The sequence below is a fragment of the Eleginops maclovinus genome, chromosome 6 (assembly GCF_036324505.1).
Source record: "Eleginops maclovinus isolate JMC-PN-2008 ecotype Puerto Natales chromosome 6, JC_Emac_rtc_rv5, whole genome shotgun sequence".
Lineage (NCBI taxonomy): Eukaryota > Metazoa > Chordata > Actinopteri > Perciformes > Eleginopidae > Eleginops > Eleginops maclovinus.
Genome location: NC_086354.1, coordinates 1,163,468 through 1,177,030, shown reverse-complemented (window position 1 = coordinate 1,177,030; position 13,563 = coordinate 1,163,468). Strand labels below are relative to the sequence as shown.

Sequence of the window (13,563 nt, the reverse complement as noted above, 5' to 3'; positions counted from 1 at the left end):
CAAACCAGCCAAGGAAAGTCATGGACATGATTCAAACCATTGAGAAGGCCCTGAACGATCTCACAGAGCTCGGAAACACTGGAGCCATAAAGAATCCTCTGGTGATAAGATCCATAGAGAGCAAGCTGCCAGACAATATGAAGAGAGACTGGCTCGTATTCATGGTCAACCCAAGAAATGGCGTGACCCCAGACACTCACTTCGACAGCCTTCTTGGATTCCTGAAGACCCAAGAGGAAATTCTTGAGAGACTGGAGCAGCTTAGTGTGAGTGACAAGCCTGAAAGGAAACTTACTTACCTGGACAAGAAGTATGCCTCCACACGTTCCACAAGGAGGGGAGGATGTATTATCTGTGGAGATGAAAAGCACCGGGAGAAGATTTTCTTTTGCAAGCGGTTTAAAGAACTGAAGCCTGGCGAGAAGCTGAGTGCTGTGGAGAAGTTGGGAGCAGTGTTGGGGAGTAACGGAATACATGTAGCGGCGTTACGTATTCAGAATACAAATTATGAGTAACTGTATTCCGTTACAGTTACAATTTAAATAGATGGTTGTAGTGGCCAAACTTCGTTTTCAGGGTTCATTAATTAGACCACTTCGTGTGGGCAGCCTAAGGTTTTCTGACTCGTTCCATATCCCATGCTTCACCGTTATTCATTTTACTTTCAGTGTACTCACGGACCAGTTGAGTTTCTTTTTGTTTTCTTTAATTCTTGACGTCTTGGTAACACAAAAATATCTTGGTACAAACACAAAACAGGTAAAATAAATAGTAATATCACTTGGTATTATCCTTCATAAGGCACGGACAAGGCCAGGGAAACGGACACGGTCAAAAAGCTATGTGCCTTCGTTGCTGCACGCACGTCAACTGAGCAGCACGTCTCTCATACAAAATTACACGTATCCCTTAGAATCCTGTTAACCTATCAAATTTCAGCATTAATAACACAGTTCGAAATCAGCATATTTAACTTAACTAGTCTACAACATTGTTAATATTATTCTGACCTATTTACATTCAAAAATATTAATCAAAATAACTTAACAATAATTTGGCTCTCACATTTCCAGCCCCTAATTGTAAGACATGAAGGCTGACAATTACTCACTATAATAACAACTATAGAGCCAAACAAATCACACATTAAGTATTACCTATCAACGAAACTCACATCTTTCACAGATAACATTCAGAAAGTTACAATATTCACATTCCTTTTTTTTTTAAATTTATTTTATTTTTTTTATCACTCACTGTCCTTTTCGCAAATGAGGCAAAGTTTGTCAACAGGTCTTTCTAAGGTGCTGGTCTTTGTCTTGATGACCACACGTCGCACAAGTCCCTTGGCATCTGGAATCACCCGTTGAACCCTCCCCAGTACCCACGAGCTTCGTGGTGCAGTATCGTCGACGATCATGACGATGTCCCCGGCACTCAAGTTGTTCTTGACGCTGGTCCATTTCTGTCGCTCCTGCAGCATGGGTAGATATTCACGCACCCACCGCTTCCAAAACACGTCAGCAAGATGTTGCACTTGCCTCCATCTACGGCGGGAATATGAGTCCTCCTTTTGGAACAGTCCAGGGGGAAGGACTGGCTGCTTCTTCATCAGTAGCAAGTGGCTAGGGGTTAACGGCTCCGGATCTGTTGGATCGTCTGTTGTTGTGGTCAGTGGTCTATTGTTCAGCACTGACTCCACTTCGCACATCAGTGTCAGCAAACATTCATCACTGACTGTCTGTTGCTTGAGCACAGACCGGAGAACCTTTCTCACAGATCTGATCTGCCTTTCCCAAATTCCCCCGAAGTGAGACCCAGAGGGTGGATTGAATATCCACTGAATTCCTCTTTGCATCACGGATTCTGATATCTTGGACTGGTTCCACTGTTGAATTGCTGTACGCAGCTCACGCTCAGCGGCCACTAGGTTAGTGCCATTATCTGAGCGCATAATAGACACCTGTCCTCTCCTGCACACAAAACGTCTGATGGCATTCAGACAAGAATCAGTGTCCAATGTGTGCGCAATCTCTATGTGCACTGCTCTCGTTGTGAGACAGGTGAACAGCACACCGTATCTTTTGACTGTACTGCGGCCTTGTTTGACATCAAATGGCCCAAAGTAGTCGACCCCCACGTTGGTGAAAGGAGGGTTGTCAGGCAGAAGTCTGTCTTCTGGCAAATCTGCCATCTTCTGCTCTAAAGGTTTGCCTTTAACTTTTCTGCAGATCACACACCTTGTTAGAAACTTTCTCACTACTGAGTTGGCAGAGGGTATCCAATATTCTTGTCGTAACTGGGAGAGCATGTAAAGTCTTCCGCAGTGTCCAATCTTTTCGTGAGTGTCTCTCAAGATCAATGTGGTGACGTGTAGGTCCTTCGGAAGGATTGCTGGATGTTTTGAGTGCTCTGGCATAGCAGCAGCAGAGAGACGACCTCCGACTCTCAGCACACCTTCATGAAGTTTTGGATCGAGTTTCCGCAAGTGACTGGTCTTCTTCACGCTGTTGCCTTTCTTTAGCATGGTGATCTCTTCCTGGAAACATTCGTTCTGACAGAACTTGATGATCTCTGTTTCTGCTTGCATTAGGTCTTCCAAGGTAAGTATTGTGGTTGTTGTCATTGGTTTCTTGTCTTGTCTGTTCGTATTGTCTGTGTTTGTTTGTTCTTTCTTTTTTCTACAGCGTTGCAGAAGCAGGTCTTTAAACTTGAGAACCCACGCCACAGCTCTCTTCAAACGGTACCAGCTCGAGTAGTGGTCGAACAGTTTGTTCACGAGATGCACATCTTCAGCTGCTTTTGTGAGATTAACTGTGGCGGTGTGTCTCACCTCATTGTCAACTTCGTCAGTTTCTGTTTTGTCAGGTCTTTTTGGCCAGTTGTGTTCTGGTTCTTTAAGAAAAGCTGGACCCTGGAACCAGCTTGCGTTCTTCATGAATTTGGTTGGTGCAAGCCCTCGGGATGCACAATCGGCGGGATTAGTTGATGTGTCAACATATCTCCATTGCTGAGGCATGGTTAGCTCTCTGATTACAGCGATGCGATTTGCAACGAATGTCTTAGAGCGAAGCTTCTCGTTCTCAATGTACTTTAGCACCGTTGTGCTGTCAGTCCAAAACAAAGAATCGAGTAGATCCATCTGGAGCTCGCTTCTCAGCATCTTGTCTGTCTTCACAGCAACCATCGCTGCTGTCAGTTCAATGCGTGGGATAGTGGTCTGCTTAATTGGAGTCACGCGGGATGTGCCCTTCATAAAGGCGCAATGAACATGTCCATCTTCACCAGTCAACCGTAGGTAAGAGACAGTTCCATACCCACTTTCGCTTCCATCAAAAAAATGGTGGAGCTGTGCTGTAGTCACAGGCCCAAATTCCACTGGTCTCAAGCCTCTCGGTATGGTCACAGCTGACAGCTGGTTTAGTTCTTTCAGCCAATTGTTCCATTTTCTGCTGAGCTGTTCTGGAATCTTCTCGTCCCAAGCAAGTTCCTCCTTGCACATCTGCTGTAGTATCAACTTTGCAGGAAGAATTGCTGGAGCGAGGAATCCGAGCGGGTCATAGATGGAACTTGTGATCGAGAGAATTCCTCGTCTCGTGACAGGTTTATCTTTGACGTTGATCCTAAACTTGAAGGCATCAGACTCAGTGCTCCATAGAACACCCAAAGCTCTTTCCATGGGTAGCGCGTCGTGGGTCAAGTCCAGGTCTCTGATGTCTTTCGCTCTTTCATGGTCAGGGACAGAGGAGAGCAACGCTCGGCTGTTGCTTGCCCACTTCGTTAAACGAAATCCTCCACTAGCGCACAATGCTGTGAGGTCTTTGTACAGCTTGACTGCTTGATCTTCATTAGCAACAGATGTCAATGAGTCATCAACATAGAAGTTCTTCAGGATTGAGTTCACAGCTTCAGGTGATGACTTGCTGCGGTTCTCCTCAGCCGTTCTTCGAAGTGCGTAGTTCGCGCAACTAGGAGAAGAAGTCGCACCGAAAATGTGGACTGTCATCCTGTACTCAACGATGTCTTGACTTAGGTCTCCTGCTGGCCACCACAGGAAGCGCTGCAGGTTGGTGTCATTCTCAGGAATGCAGACTTGATGGTACATGGCCTCGATGTCTGCAATCATCGCAATTGGTTCTTGCCTGAAGCGGAGAAGAACTCCAATCAACGAGTTTGTTAAATCCGGTCCCTGAAGTAGCTCACTGTTTAGTGAGACTCCCTGGTAGCTGGCCGCACAGTCGAAGACGACGCGGAGCTTCTTCTTCTGTGGGTGATATACCCCGTGGTGGGGAATATACCACAGTTTTCTATCATGGCGGTTCAGTTGTGGCTTAGGAACCTCAACGGCGTACCCCTTGCTCAGCATGTCATTCATAAAGGCTGTATATTCTTCATGGAACTCGGGATTCCGTTTCAACTTGTTCCTGAGGTTCAACACACGTTGTAGCACTGAACTGCGATTGTTCGGCATCTGGACACACAACTTCTTTGTTGGCAGACTGATGTAGTAATGTCCATCCATAAGACGGGCAGAACTGGACACAGACTCCATGAATTTGTGGTCCTCCTGAGACATTTCAGATCTTTCATCACAGTGGCTTTCAGGAAAATCATGGTTATACTGTTGTATAAGCAGATGCTCCACACTGTCCATGGCTATTCTGTTCACAACAGCATGTGATTGTGCATGATCGTCAGCTGCAGTGTCTGTCTCTCTAAGCGGCCTGTTCAGGATCCATCCAAGTGCAGTTTTCACAGCATATAGACCATTGTCCTTACTTGGGATCACTTTCCATGGCTCCAAGATGGTGTACTCTTTTGTTCCAATGAGAAGCTCCACTCCAGCATCGATCTGAGGCAGCCTAACCTCTCTGAGGTATGGCCACTTGTCAATCTCTCTCTGAAGCGGAATGTTCTCGAGACACAGGAATGCTCTTCTGTGTGTAGACCTTTGACACTACGATGAAATTGTTGTCTTCAAGGCTGCTGACCTCCAAGTCTGTGAGGACGTAGCTTTCTACCTTGCCCTTGGAATTGATGGTACTCAACATGAGATCAGTGCGTCTGCCTTGCACATTCAGCTGCCTTGCCAAAGCTTCCGTACAAAATGACGCAGAGCTGCCAGGGTCCATGAATGCGTAGACCTCGACAGTCTTGTCACTCTTGCTGACTTTCACTTGCGCAGGAACGATGGCAAGCACACACCTGTCTCCAGCCCCAGTACAGGCACTAGTCTCCTTCTCTTCTGACACCTCTGGTGGTGCTCTGGCAGCACTGACTTTGTTGACCTCAGTTCCAACAGGTTTCTCCTTGGTGATCTCCTTATAAAAATGCAGCAGGCTTGGATGCTTCAGAGCGCAAACATCGCATGTCATCTTCTTCTTACATTCCTTGCTCAGATGACCCTTCACTAGGCAACTGAAACAAAGTCCATTCTTCTTCAAGAAGTTCACTCTGTCACTATGAGCCTTTTCTTTAATCTTGCGACACTCATGCAATGTGTGATTCATTTCACAAAACAGGCAGGGCTTCGTAAAGGCTCTGCTGAGTGAGACATCTGACTTCGACTTTGTGTCGCTTGACTCACTTCCACTAACTTGGTCAACTTTAGTAGCAAAACTACTTCCCTGCTTTCCTTCTTTCATTAGTTTGTATCCCTGCTGTGGTTTCTTAGTGACCTTATCTGTGGCTGTGGTGTCAATATCGCCGAAGAGTGGGTCAGACACAATCTTTGCTTGACGTTCCACAAAGCTCACCAGCTCTGTGAATCTTGCTCTTTTGTTGCGCTTCTCCTGGATGTCATACGCATGAGCTCTCCATCTTTCTCGTGTTTTGAATGGCAACTTCGAAATTATGACCCTCATGGTAGTGGGATTATCCATCTCTTCCATATAATCCAGATCTTCCATGGCATTACGACAGCTCACCAGGAACACAGAGAATGCACTCAATGCTTTACTATCCTCGGCCTTGATCTGAGGCCACTTGGACACCTTCTCAATTAGCGCCGTAGCCACCTTCAGCTCATGTCCATATTTTCCTTCAAGCAGCTTCCAAGCCTTAGCGTAGCCGCGTTGTTCAGGCATATGCTGACAGCTCCTCACTAGATCGCGAGGTTCACCTCTGGTGTACTGATCCAAGAAATATAGCTTGTCAGCATCGCTGTCTGCTCTGGAGTCAATGGCATGAAGGAATGCTCTCGTAAACGATCTGTACTCCAGCGGGTCTCCCTGGAACACAGGCACGTCTCTTTGAGGTAAGCGGAACAGCTGCTGATTTCTTGCAAGCATCTCTGCGATGTCTGTCTGTTTTTGCATCATACGATACATCTCACTGGTAGCAGTGTCTTGGTATGAAGTACCTCTGAGTTGCATAGGCGGCGGTAGCATAGCTCTGGGTGGCTGCAGCGTAGCACTAGGCAATTGCAGGGTAGCTCTAGGCGGCAGCAGCGGCGTAGCTCTCAGTGGCGGCTGTGGAGCTCTTGGTTGTTTTGGTGTGGCGCCGGGTGACGCTCCTGGGTAACCAGTACGCATCTGGTCTTCAGGTCTTTCAGTGAATAGCCTTGCACTGTCAGTGAATTTTGGTGTGGCTGAAATGTTTTGCATATCGCCATATCCATCTTCAGTTTTGAAATCAATAAGCTGCGTTGGTAATGCTTTGGCCCCACTCACTTGAGACAGTCGCCCTTCAGATTCTTCATACACTTTTACTTTGGCAGTAGATACTGCTAGAGCAGTTTCAATTTCCAATCTTACCATTGCTGCTTTAATTTCCGCTTCTTTCATTTCTAACACTTGTTTTTCCTTTAAAGCAGATGCTTGTGCTATGAGAGCTGCTCTATTAGCTTCTTCTTTAACTCGTGCTGAAGATACACTTGACACTCTTGATCTCCTTGAAATTCTAGAAACACTGTCCCCTGGTGTTATCTCTTGATCAGCTACTTGTGCTTCAATCCACTTCTTTGTATTTGTCATAAACTGTAAGCACTGTTCTGACTTTGGCTGAAACCACATCTGCTGGTCAGCCTCCTTTTCCTCTTCATTAATAAGATACAACAACACTGCCTGATTGCATTCATTAAACTCTTCAAACAACTTGTTGTAAACTTTCATTTCTTTTTTAACATCTCCCAAAGCTGGTACATTTTCACCTCGCAAGAGCTTCTCTATTTCGTTAGATTTTGCTGTCATTTGTCCTACTTTACCTCTTCTGGCTGTTGTCACACAGTGTAATCTGTCTTCCAGTCCTTTAGCTGTTAACGTCCTTTGTCTATCGTCATGACGCACGTCACTCAGAACGTCTTGGTCCGCCATTATTCACGAGGTTTCACTCAGCTAATCTGCTACACAGCCTCGTTTCAGTTTAACCCAACTGTCTTCGGGTTTTTAACTTAGCACAAAAATGACTGCAAGCTTATTCAAAACGAACTTCTCAACATTCAAAACGAGTAAAAAGTAACTGCACAAGCACTGTCACTTATCATTCCACAGCTGGCAAACGTAGCCTCCACTTAAGCTGGGCATACACTGTGCGATTTTTGGCCCGATATCGACAAGATTTTCACTCGTGCGACTATTTTGGAGATCGGGCCGAGTTTTGGCTCAATCGTGCGTCTCGCATCGTGTAGTATACATGGGGTAACGACAAACGATTAAGCCCTCCCGACCACCTCCCGATCGATCGGATGAAAATCAAACTTGTTTGAAATTCTGGTCGCCCCTCGTGAGGCTCTCGCACAGTTGAAGCAGTTTCACGAGCCGATTTGCCTCATCCTGTCACACTACGCATGCGCGAACATAGATACGGAAGAGAAAATTGACAACAGAAGAAGAAGACAACAGAACAGCATGGCAGCACAACGCGTGAACTGGACGCCGGCAACGGAGGGTCGGCTTGTTGAGCTATGGCAGGCACATCCCTGCTTGTTTGATGTGGCTTCACAGTCCTACCATGACCGCAACAACAGGGATAAGAGTTGGATGGCAATTGCAACCCAATTGCAGCTGCCTGGTAAGTTTTTGTCCGGACTAGCAATTTAGCAATGTGGATAACAACTGTTATCAATAACTGTTGTTGGTGGTGGTGGTGTGTGTGTGTGTGTGTGTGTGTGTGTGTGTGTGTGTGACTCAATTTCTTTTAAGTTTATGGGACCATCGAAAATGTATAGATGATTAGCAGATAATAATGTTAGCAGTACATGTAGTAAGCATACATCATACAGTATGTTAATGTTAGCCTACTTTTGCAGTGAACGAGGTAAAAACGAGGGTGGCATCACTGCGGACGCAGTTTGGGAAATTGATCAAACCCAAGCCCAGTGGCAGTGGGCAAAAAACACTGACCCCCAAACAGCAGTGGATACTGCAGCATTTGGACTTTTTGAGGGTCCATGTCGCGCACAGATCTACAGAGTCCACTCTGAGAGTAAGTTTTAAATAAAGTAAAGTCTAGTCACTTTATTTATATAGCACTTTCACACAACATAATTGATCCAAATCCAAAAGTGCTTCAAATAAAAAGAATACAAAAAAGTAGGCTAAGAATATGTCTGTGAAGATTCTCATTCATCCAGGTCATGGTATTCAGCTGCAGTTGTTTTAAGGTGCTATATAAATGAAGATGAGTTCAGTTCAGTTAGTTAAGGCAACTGGACTTCTTTTTGGAGTTGAAGACGTTTCACCTTTCATCCAAAAGGCTTCTCCAGATCTGGTTTGGAAATTGGAAACCAGGGGAATAAATCTCTGGATCGTGGGTGGTACTGTGACCTGCAGACCACTCCCCTCATCATGTGATTTTCCCATGGCAGTGCTATGTCTAAATTAAGTTACTCCTGCTCACATTGTCTAGGTTTAGTGGTAATACAATGAGAAATTGGTATTTGACCTAAACAACACTGTTAAGATCTTAACTTGTGTGTAATCACTTTCCCTGTCTGCTTTCTGCACTGTTTCCTTCAGCCTGGGTCGGAGTCGGAGGACACAAGTATTACAGAGGAGGGAGAGGAAGACCAAACCACAGTTGACATTGACGCAGATGTCGAAGATGTCACTTCGAACATCAGTAGTCCACTGTCAGAGCCCACGGAAAACCCCAGTCCACCAGTCAAAGTGTCAAGTGGTCAGTCTAGTAAAAGACCTCGAGTCCAGAAATCCAACTCAAAATTTGATGAGCACAACCTTGAAATGGCCAAATTGTCCGTGCTTCAGCAGGTCCAGAAAACCTTATCTGGCTCCGATGCTGATTCAGAGGAACGGTTTGGCCAACAAGTAGCATCAGAGCTAAGAAACCTTACCAATCCCGCTGTACAATTAAGGGTAAGGAGGAACATTATGAACTTAATTTATGATGCTCAGGAGACAGCGATCAGCCAGCAGGGCAGCGTTCCTGGAAATCTGTATGGCAGCCAAGCACAATTTCCAGGTACACAGGTTAGGCCACCTTTATACCCCATGCTGCACCCCTATCAGGTCCAGTCAGCCCCCCAAAGCCACCAGGCCACAACCCAGCCAATGTCATTTTTGTCAATGCTGAACACTAGACAAGACTAGTCCAACAATAACACCCTTCCTGTGTTCTTTCACTAAATTTACATGTTCTTTATAAGTCACTAATGTGAGTTACCAACTACCTCAATGTTGTTCTTTGTGTTACTGGAAATATTTTTGGATTTATTTATAATTGTTAATGAAGAAAATCATTTTGTTTATTTTCCCCACAGAGGTAGATTTATTTTTGTAATAATGAAGGGATGTGTTTAATGTTTCTGTACATAGTTTTTATACATGTTCAATAAACAAAGAGTAATGTTTCTTCAAATACAGAAGTGAACTGTCATTTTATAATAACACAAAAATAATGACTTGGTAACTTTTCTCAGACAATTTGGTTGTCTCATCTCCTACACCATGCCTTCTTGCCAAGACACACTCCCTGCTGGTGTCTGAAAGTAGCTGCAAAGGAGGTTCCGCTGCATTTTCGCTTCCACTGAAGGGTTTCTTGCTCGTCCCATCGCAACTGACTGAAGACCTCCCTCCCGTCTCCATGCTCCTTCAATGAGCCTGTGGTTGGCATCTTCTGTGTCTACATACCCAGGTGGTACATAGGCATCTGATCTGCGTTGCCGCAGGAAATTGTGAAGACACATGCAGGCAAAGACAATCTTCACAACCTTGTCAGGTTCCAGGCAGATTGTGGTTCTGAAAACTCTGAAGCGGTTTGACAGAATTCCGAATGCATTTTCTACCACACGTCGTGCTCTGGACAGGCGGTAGTTGTAGATGCGTTGGTTGGTGTTGAGGTTTCTGTGGGGGAATGGCTTCATGAGGTCAGGGCGGAGAGGATAAGCCTCATCACCAACCAGCACATATGGCATCACAGCGTCAGTGCCTGGCAGGGTTTCCACAGGGGGGAAGTTCAGGGTGCCTTTATCCATCGCCTCCCTCAGGTCCGAATGCGCAAACACTCCTGCGTCTGACACCCTTCCCTGTGTCCCTGCGGACGCGTAGACGAACTTGTAATTAGCATCCACTACAGCCATGAGAATGATGGAAAATCGTGACTTGTAGTTGTAGAACAGGCTTCCGCTCTTGGCAGGGGGTTGGATGAAAATGTGTTTGCCATCTATAGCCCCCAAGCATTGGGGAAACTGCCACTTATGGTAAAAGTCGCTGGCAATGGCCTTCCATTCGGCATCAGTTGATGGTGTCTGAAGGAAGTACAAAGTAATACATGACATTAATCTGGTGAAATAATGTTTTCAAAAACACTTTGAGTTCTTTTTTTTTTAAATTTCACCTTTCATAAAGACAGTATAAATACACAAAGGACTCAGCTGATTTAGGTGAGAAATCATTGTGCAAGCCAACCTTTCAATAGTCTGACCATGGGTAATGTGATGTTCTGTATGATTTTAGATTATTATTCCCAGTTAAATTTACCTTCAAGTAATCTTCACGCAACACAGAGGTAAGGGCTGTGCATGTTTCCATGACGATCCTGCTCAGTGTGGTGCTTCCAATCCTATACTGGAAACTCAACGAGTTGAAGGTCTCGCCTATCAAAATGGAGAAAATGTCTATAGTGTTGTGTGGATTTAAATGTTAAAGGTGGACAATGAGATCTTGCCTGGTTTTTAGTAAATTTTCATTTTTGTCTAAAATCGTAAGCATCTCCCTATGATCAGCTTGCTGCCTGCTCCCAGAATACATTGTGAAAAAGTCCGGTCTTCGGAGACAACATGGGCAATGAGCAAAGTTGGGGGACAATAAGTAAAGTTAATTTAGTAGTGTGAAATTGAAAGTAACATTTTGTTTGGTGTTTACGTGGAATATCAACAGAAGTGACATCATGCAGGATCTCATAGTCCACCTTTTAATGTAAGGGAAGATGAACATCGACAGATTTTAGTATGGATTGAGAATAGAATCTAGTAGGTGGTAATAGTACCTACATGGATAGAAAGAGGTGTAGTTGGAGGTGCCAGCATAACTGATGTAGAAAGGTGAAAGTTGTATGATGTAGTGTGGTTGTATGCAGTTGCATGTGTGAACTTGATTTTTAATATGACAGATAGATGACCTTGCCTCACTTTCAACCTTTGAGTAATAGGGAGCATATGTCAACACACTTGCCTGTTGCCAAAAATCTAAGGGTAACAGAAAGCCTCTCCTTAGGGCTGATGGCCTTCCTGAGGTGAGTATCCTGCTTCACAATGTGAGGAGTAACCCTCCCCAGAAGAAAATAGAACTCCTCTACAGAAATTCTGAGGAGGTCCCGAAAACCCCTCATATCATCAACCTATAAAACAGAACACAGGCGCATTATAGATGTTAGATGTCGTTGTTAATTTAAGAGTCTGATCAAAACATTTAAATGTTGTATAATAAGACAAACTGTCAAAGTAAAACTGATGCCTCCATCACATCAATAAGATTGTTTGCATAGTTCCTCCCCCTAGACAGCTGCAGTCATTGGATAGACCATCACATTTCAACTGTATTGTATCTACTGTAGGCTACCCTAGGCTACTACAAACACAGAACAGTAGAAAGTCAGTTAAAGTTGACAGAACTATAACAAGTAGTCTACTTATGGATTTATTGACTGACCACGTTGGTGTACACGAGCTGAAAGGGTCTGATAGGCCTAATGTGCTATTATAACAATTTACTTACCTCCAGCTCTCGTTGAAGAATTGACAGGCCATACTGCCCACGTCTACCAAGCCATTTCCTCGTCCATACACGTCGCCGTCGTCTTTTTTTTTTTGCTGTCTGCACACAGAATGGCACAAATTGCCAGAGCAACGCGCTTTTCTTTGGTGAGTAGCATCATCTCAGGAAAGCATCTGTGAGAATCCAAGCATCTCCCACTTCCGGCTTCTTCTTCTTGCAATTCCGGTCAGTCCGACCGAGTCCGACGTGTCGTGTAGTGTGAGCAGCCAGATCGCATCAGACCATCGGATCGTACAGTGTGAGAACGGGAATCGTGAGCTGCGACGTTTTAACCCTTGCGATTCTCGTACAGTATGAGCAGCAGCTGAATACCGCGATTCCAAAAATCGCACAGTGTATGCCCAGCATTAGCTTGGTTAGCTTAGCTCCAATTCGTTTTAGTCATCCAAGTTAGCACCATTAAACGTCGTTTTGCAAACGTTTCTGAAACTATACATCTTCTTACTTGTCTTCCACATCAAGCTTAGGAAGCTTTTTGACTTAATGTAGTGGCCAAACTTCGTTTTCAGGGTTCATTAATTAGACCACTTCGTGTGGGCAGCCTAAGGTTTTCTGACTCGTTCCATATCCCATGCTTCACCGTTATTCATTTTACTTTCAGTGTACTCACGGACCAGTTGAGTTTCTTTTTGTTTTCTTTAATTCTTGACGTCTTGGTAACACAAAAATATCTTGGTACAAACACAAAACAGGTAAAATAAATAGTAATATCACTTGGTATTATCCTTCATAAGGCACGGACAAGGCCAGGGAAACGGACACGGTCAAAAAGCTATGTGCCTTCGTTGCTGCACGCACGTCAACTGAGCAGCACGTCTCTCATACAAAATTACACGTATCCAGGGGTGTAGTGGGCGTTGGACGCGGGGGCAGTCCCGGCGTCACGGGGGGGGCGTGAGGGGGCGTCGCCCCCTCACGCGGACTGTCCGCCCCCTCAATCAAAATAGTATTTTTTTAATGTATTTTTTATTGTTTTTAGTTTTATTACAACAGTTTATGATGTGTTAAAAATAACAGAAAACTCCACTGACAAACCAAAATGAACAGCATGGGTAAATAAAAAAACAGCTTTGCAATTTACGCAGTTTAGGCTACGTCAAATTGACGGTTAGCCTACTGACGGTCAGTGCGTCATCCCGATTCCCGCCATAAAACAAAAACAAACGAAGCAACGTAGCAGCTATTTTAATTCAAGCGGACATTCAGAATATTTTATACATCTCTGTCTATGGACAGAATGGATATTCGCAAATGGCTGAAAAAGCCAGAAACAACCACACCGTCGGCGGCATCACCGCCGCCTGGCAGCAGCAGCAGCAGGAGCACCGGA

At 44.8% G+C, this 13,563-nt stretch overlaps 1 protein-coding gene across 1 annotated transcript; it reads right to left on the bottom strand.

Moving 5' to 3' along the window:
• Positions 1-9,753: 9,753 nt before the first annotated feature.
• LOC134865451 (uncharacterized) lies at positions 9,754-12,510 on the bottom strand. The gene is made up of 4 exons (XM_063884974.1): positions 12,174-12,510; positions 11,631-11,796; positions 10,938-11,053; positions 9,754-10,705 (listed from the first exon to the last, which is right to left on the bottom strand). The coding sequence occupies exons 2-4, from the start codon at positions 11,785-11,787 to the stop codon at positions 9,899-9,901; spliced, it is 1,080 nt and encodes a 359-aa protein (XP_063741044.1). The 5' UTR covers positions 11,788-11,796; positions 12,174-12,510; the 3' UTR covers positions 9,754-9,898.
• Positions 12,511-13,563: the final 1,053 nt, after the last annotated feature.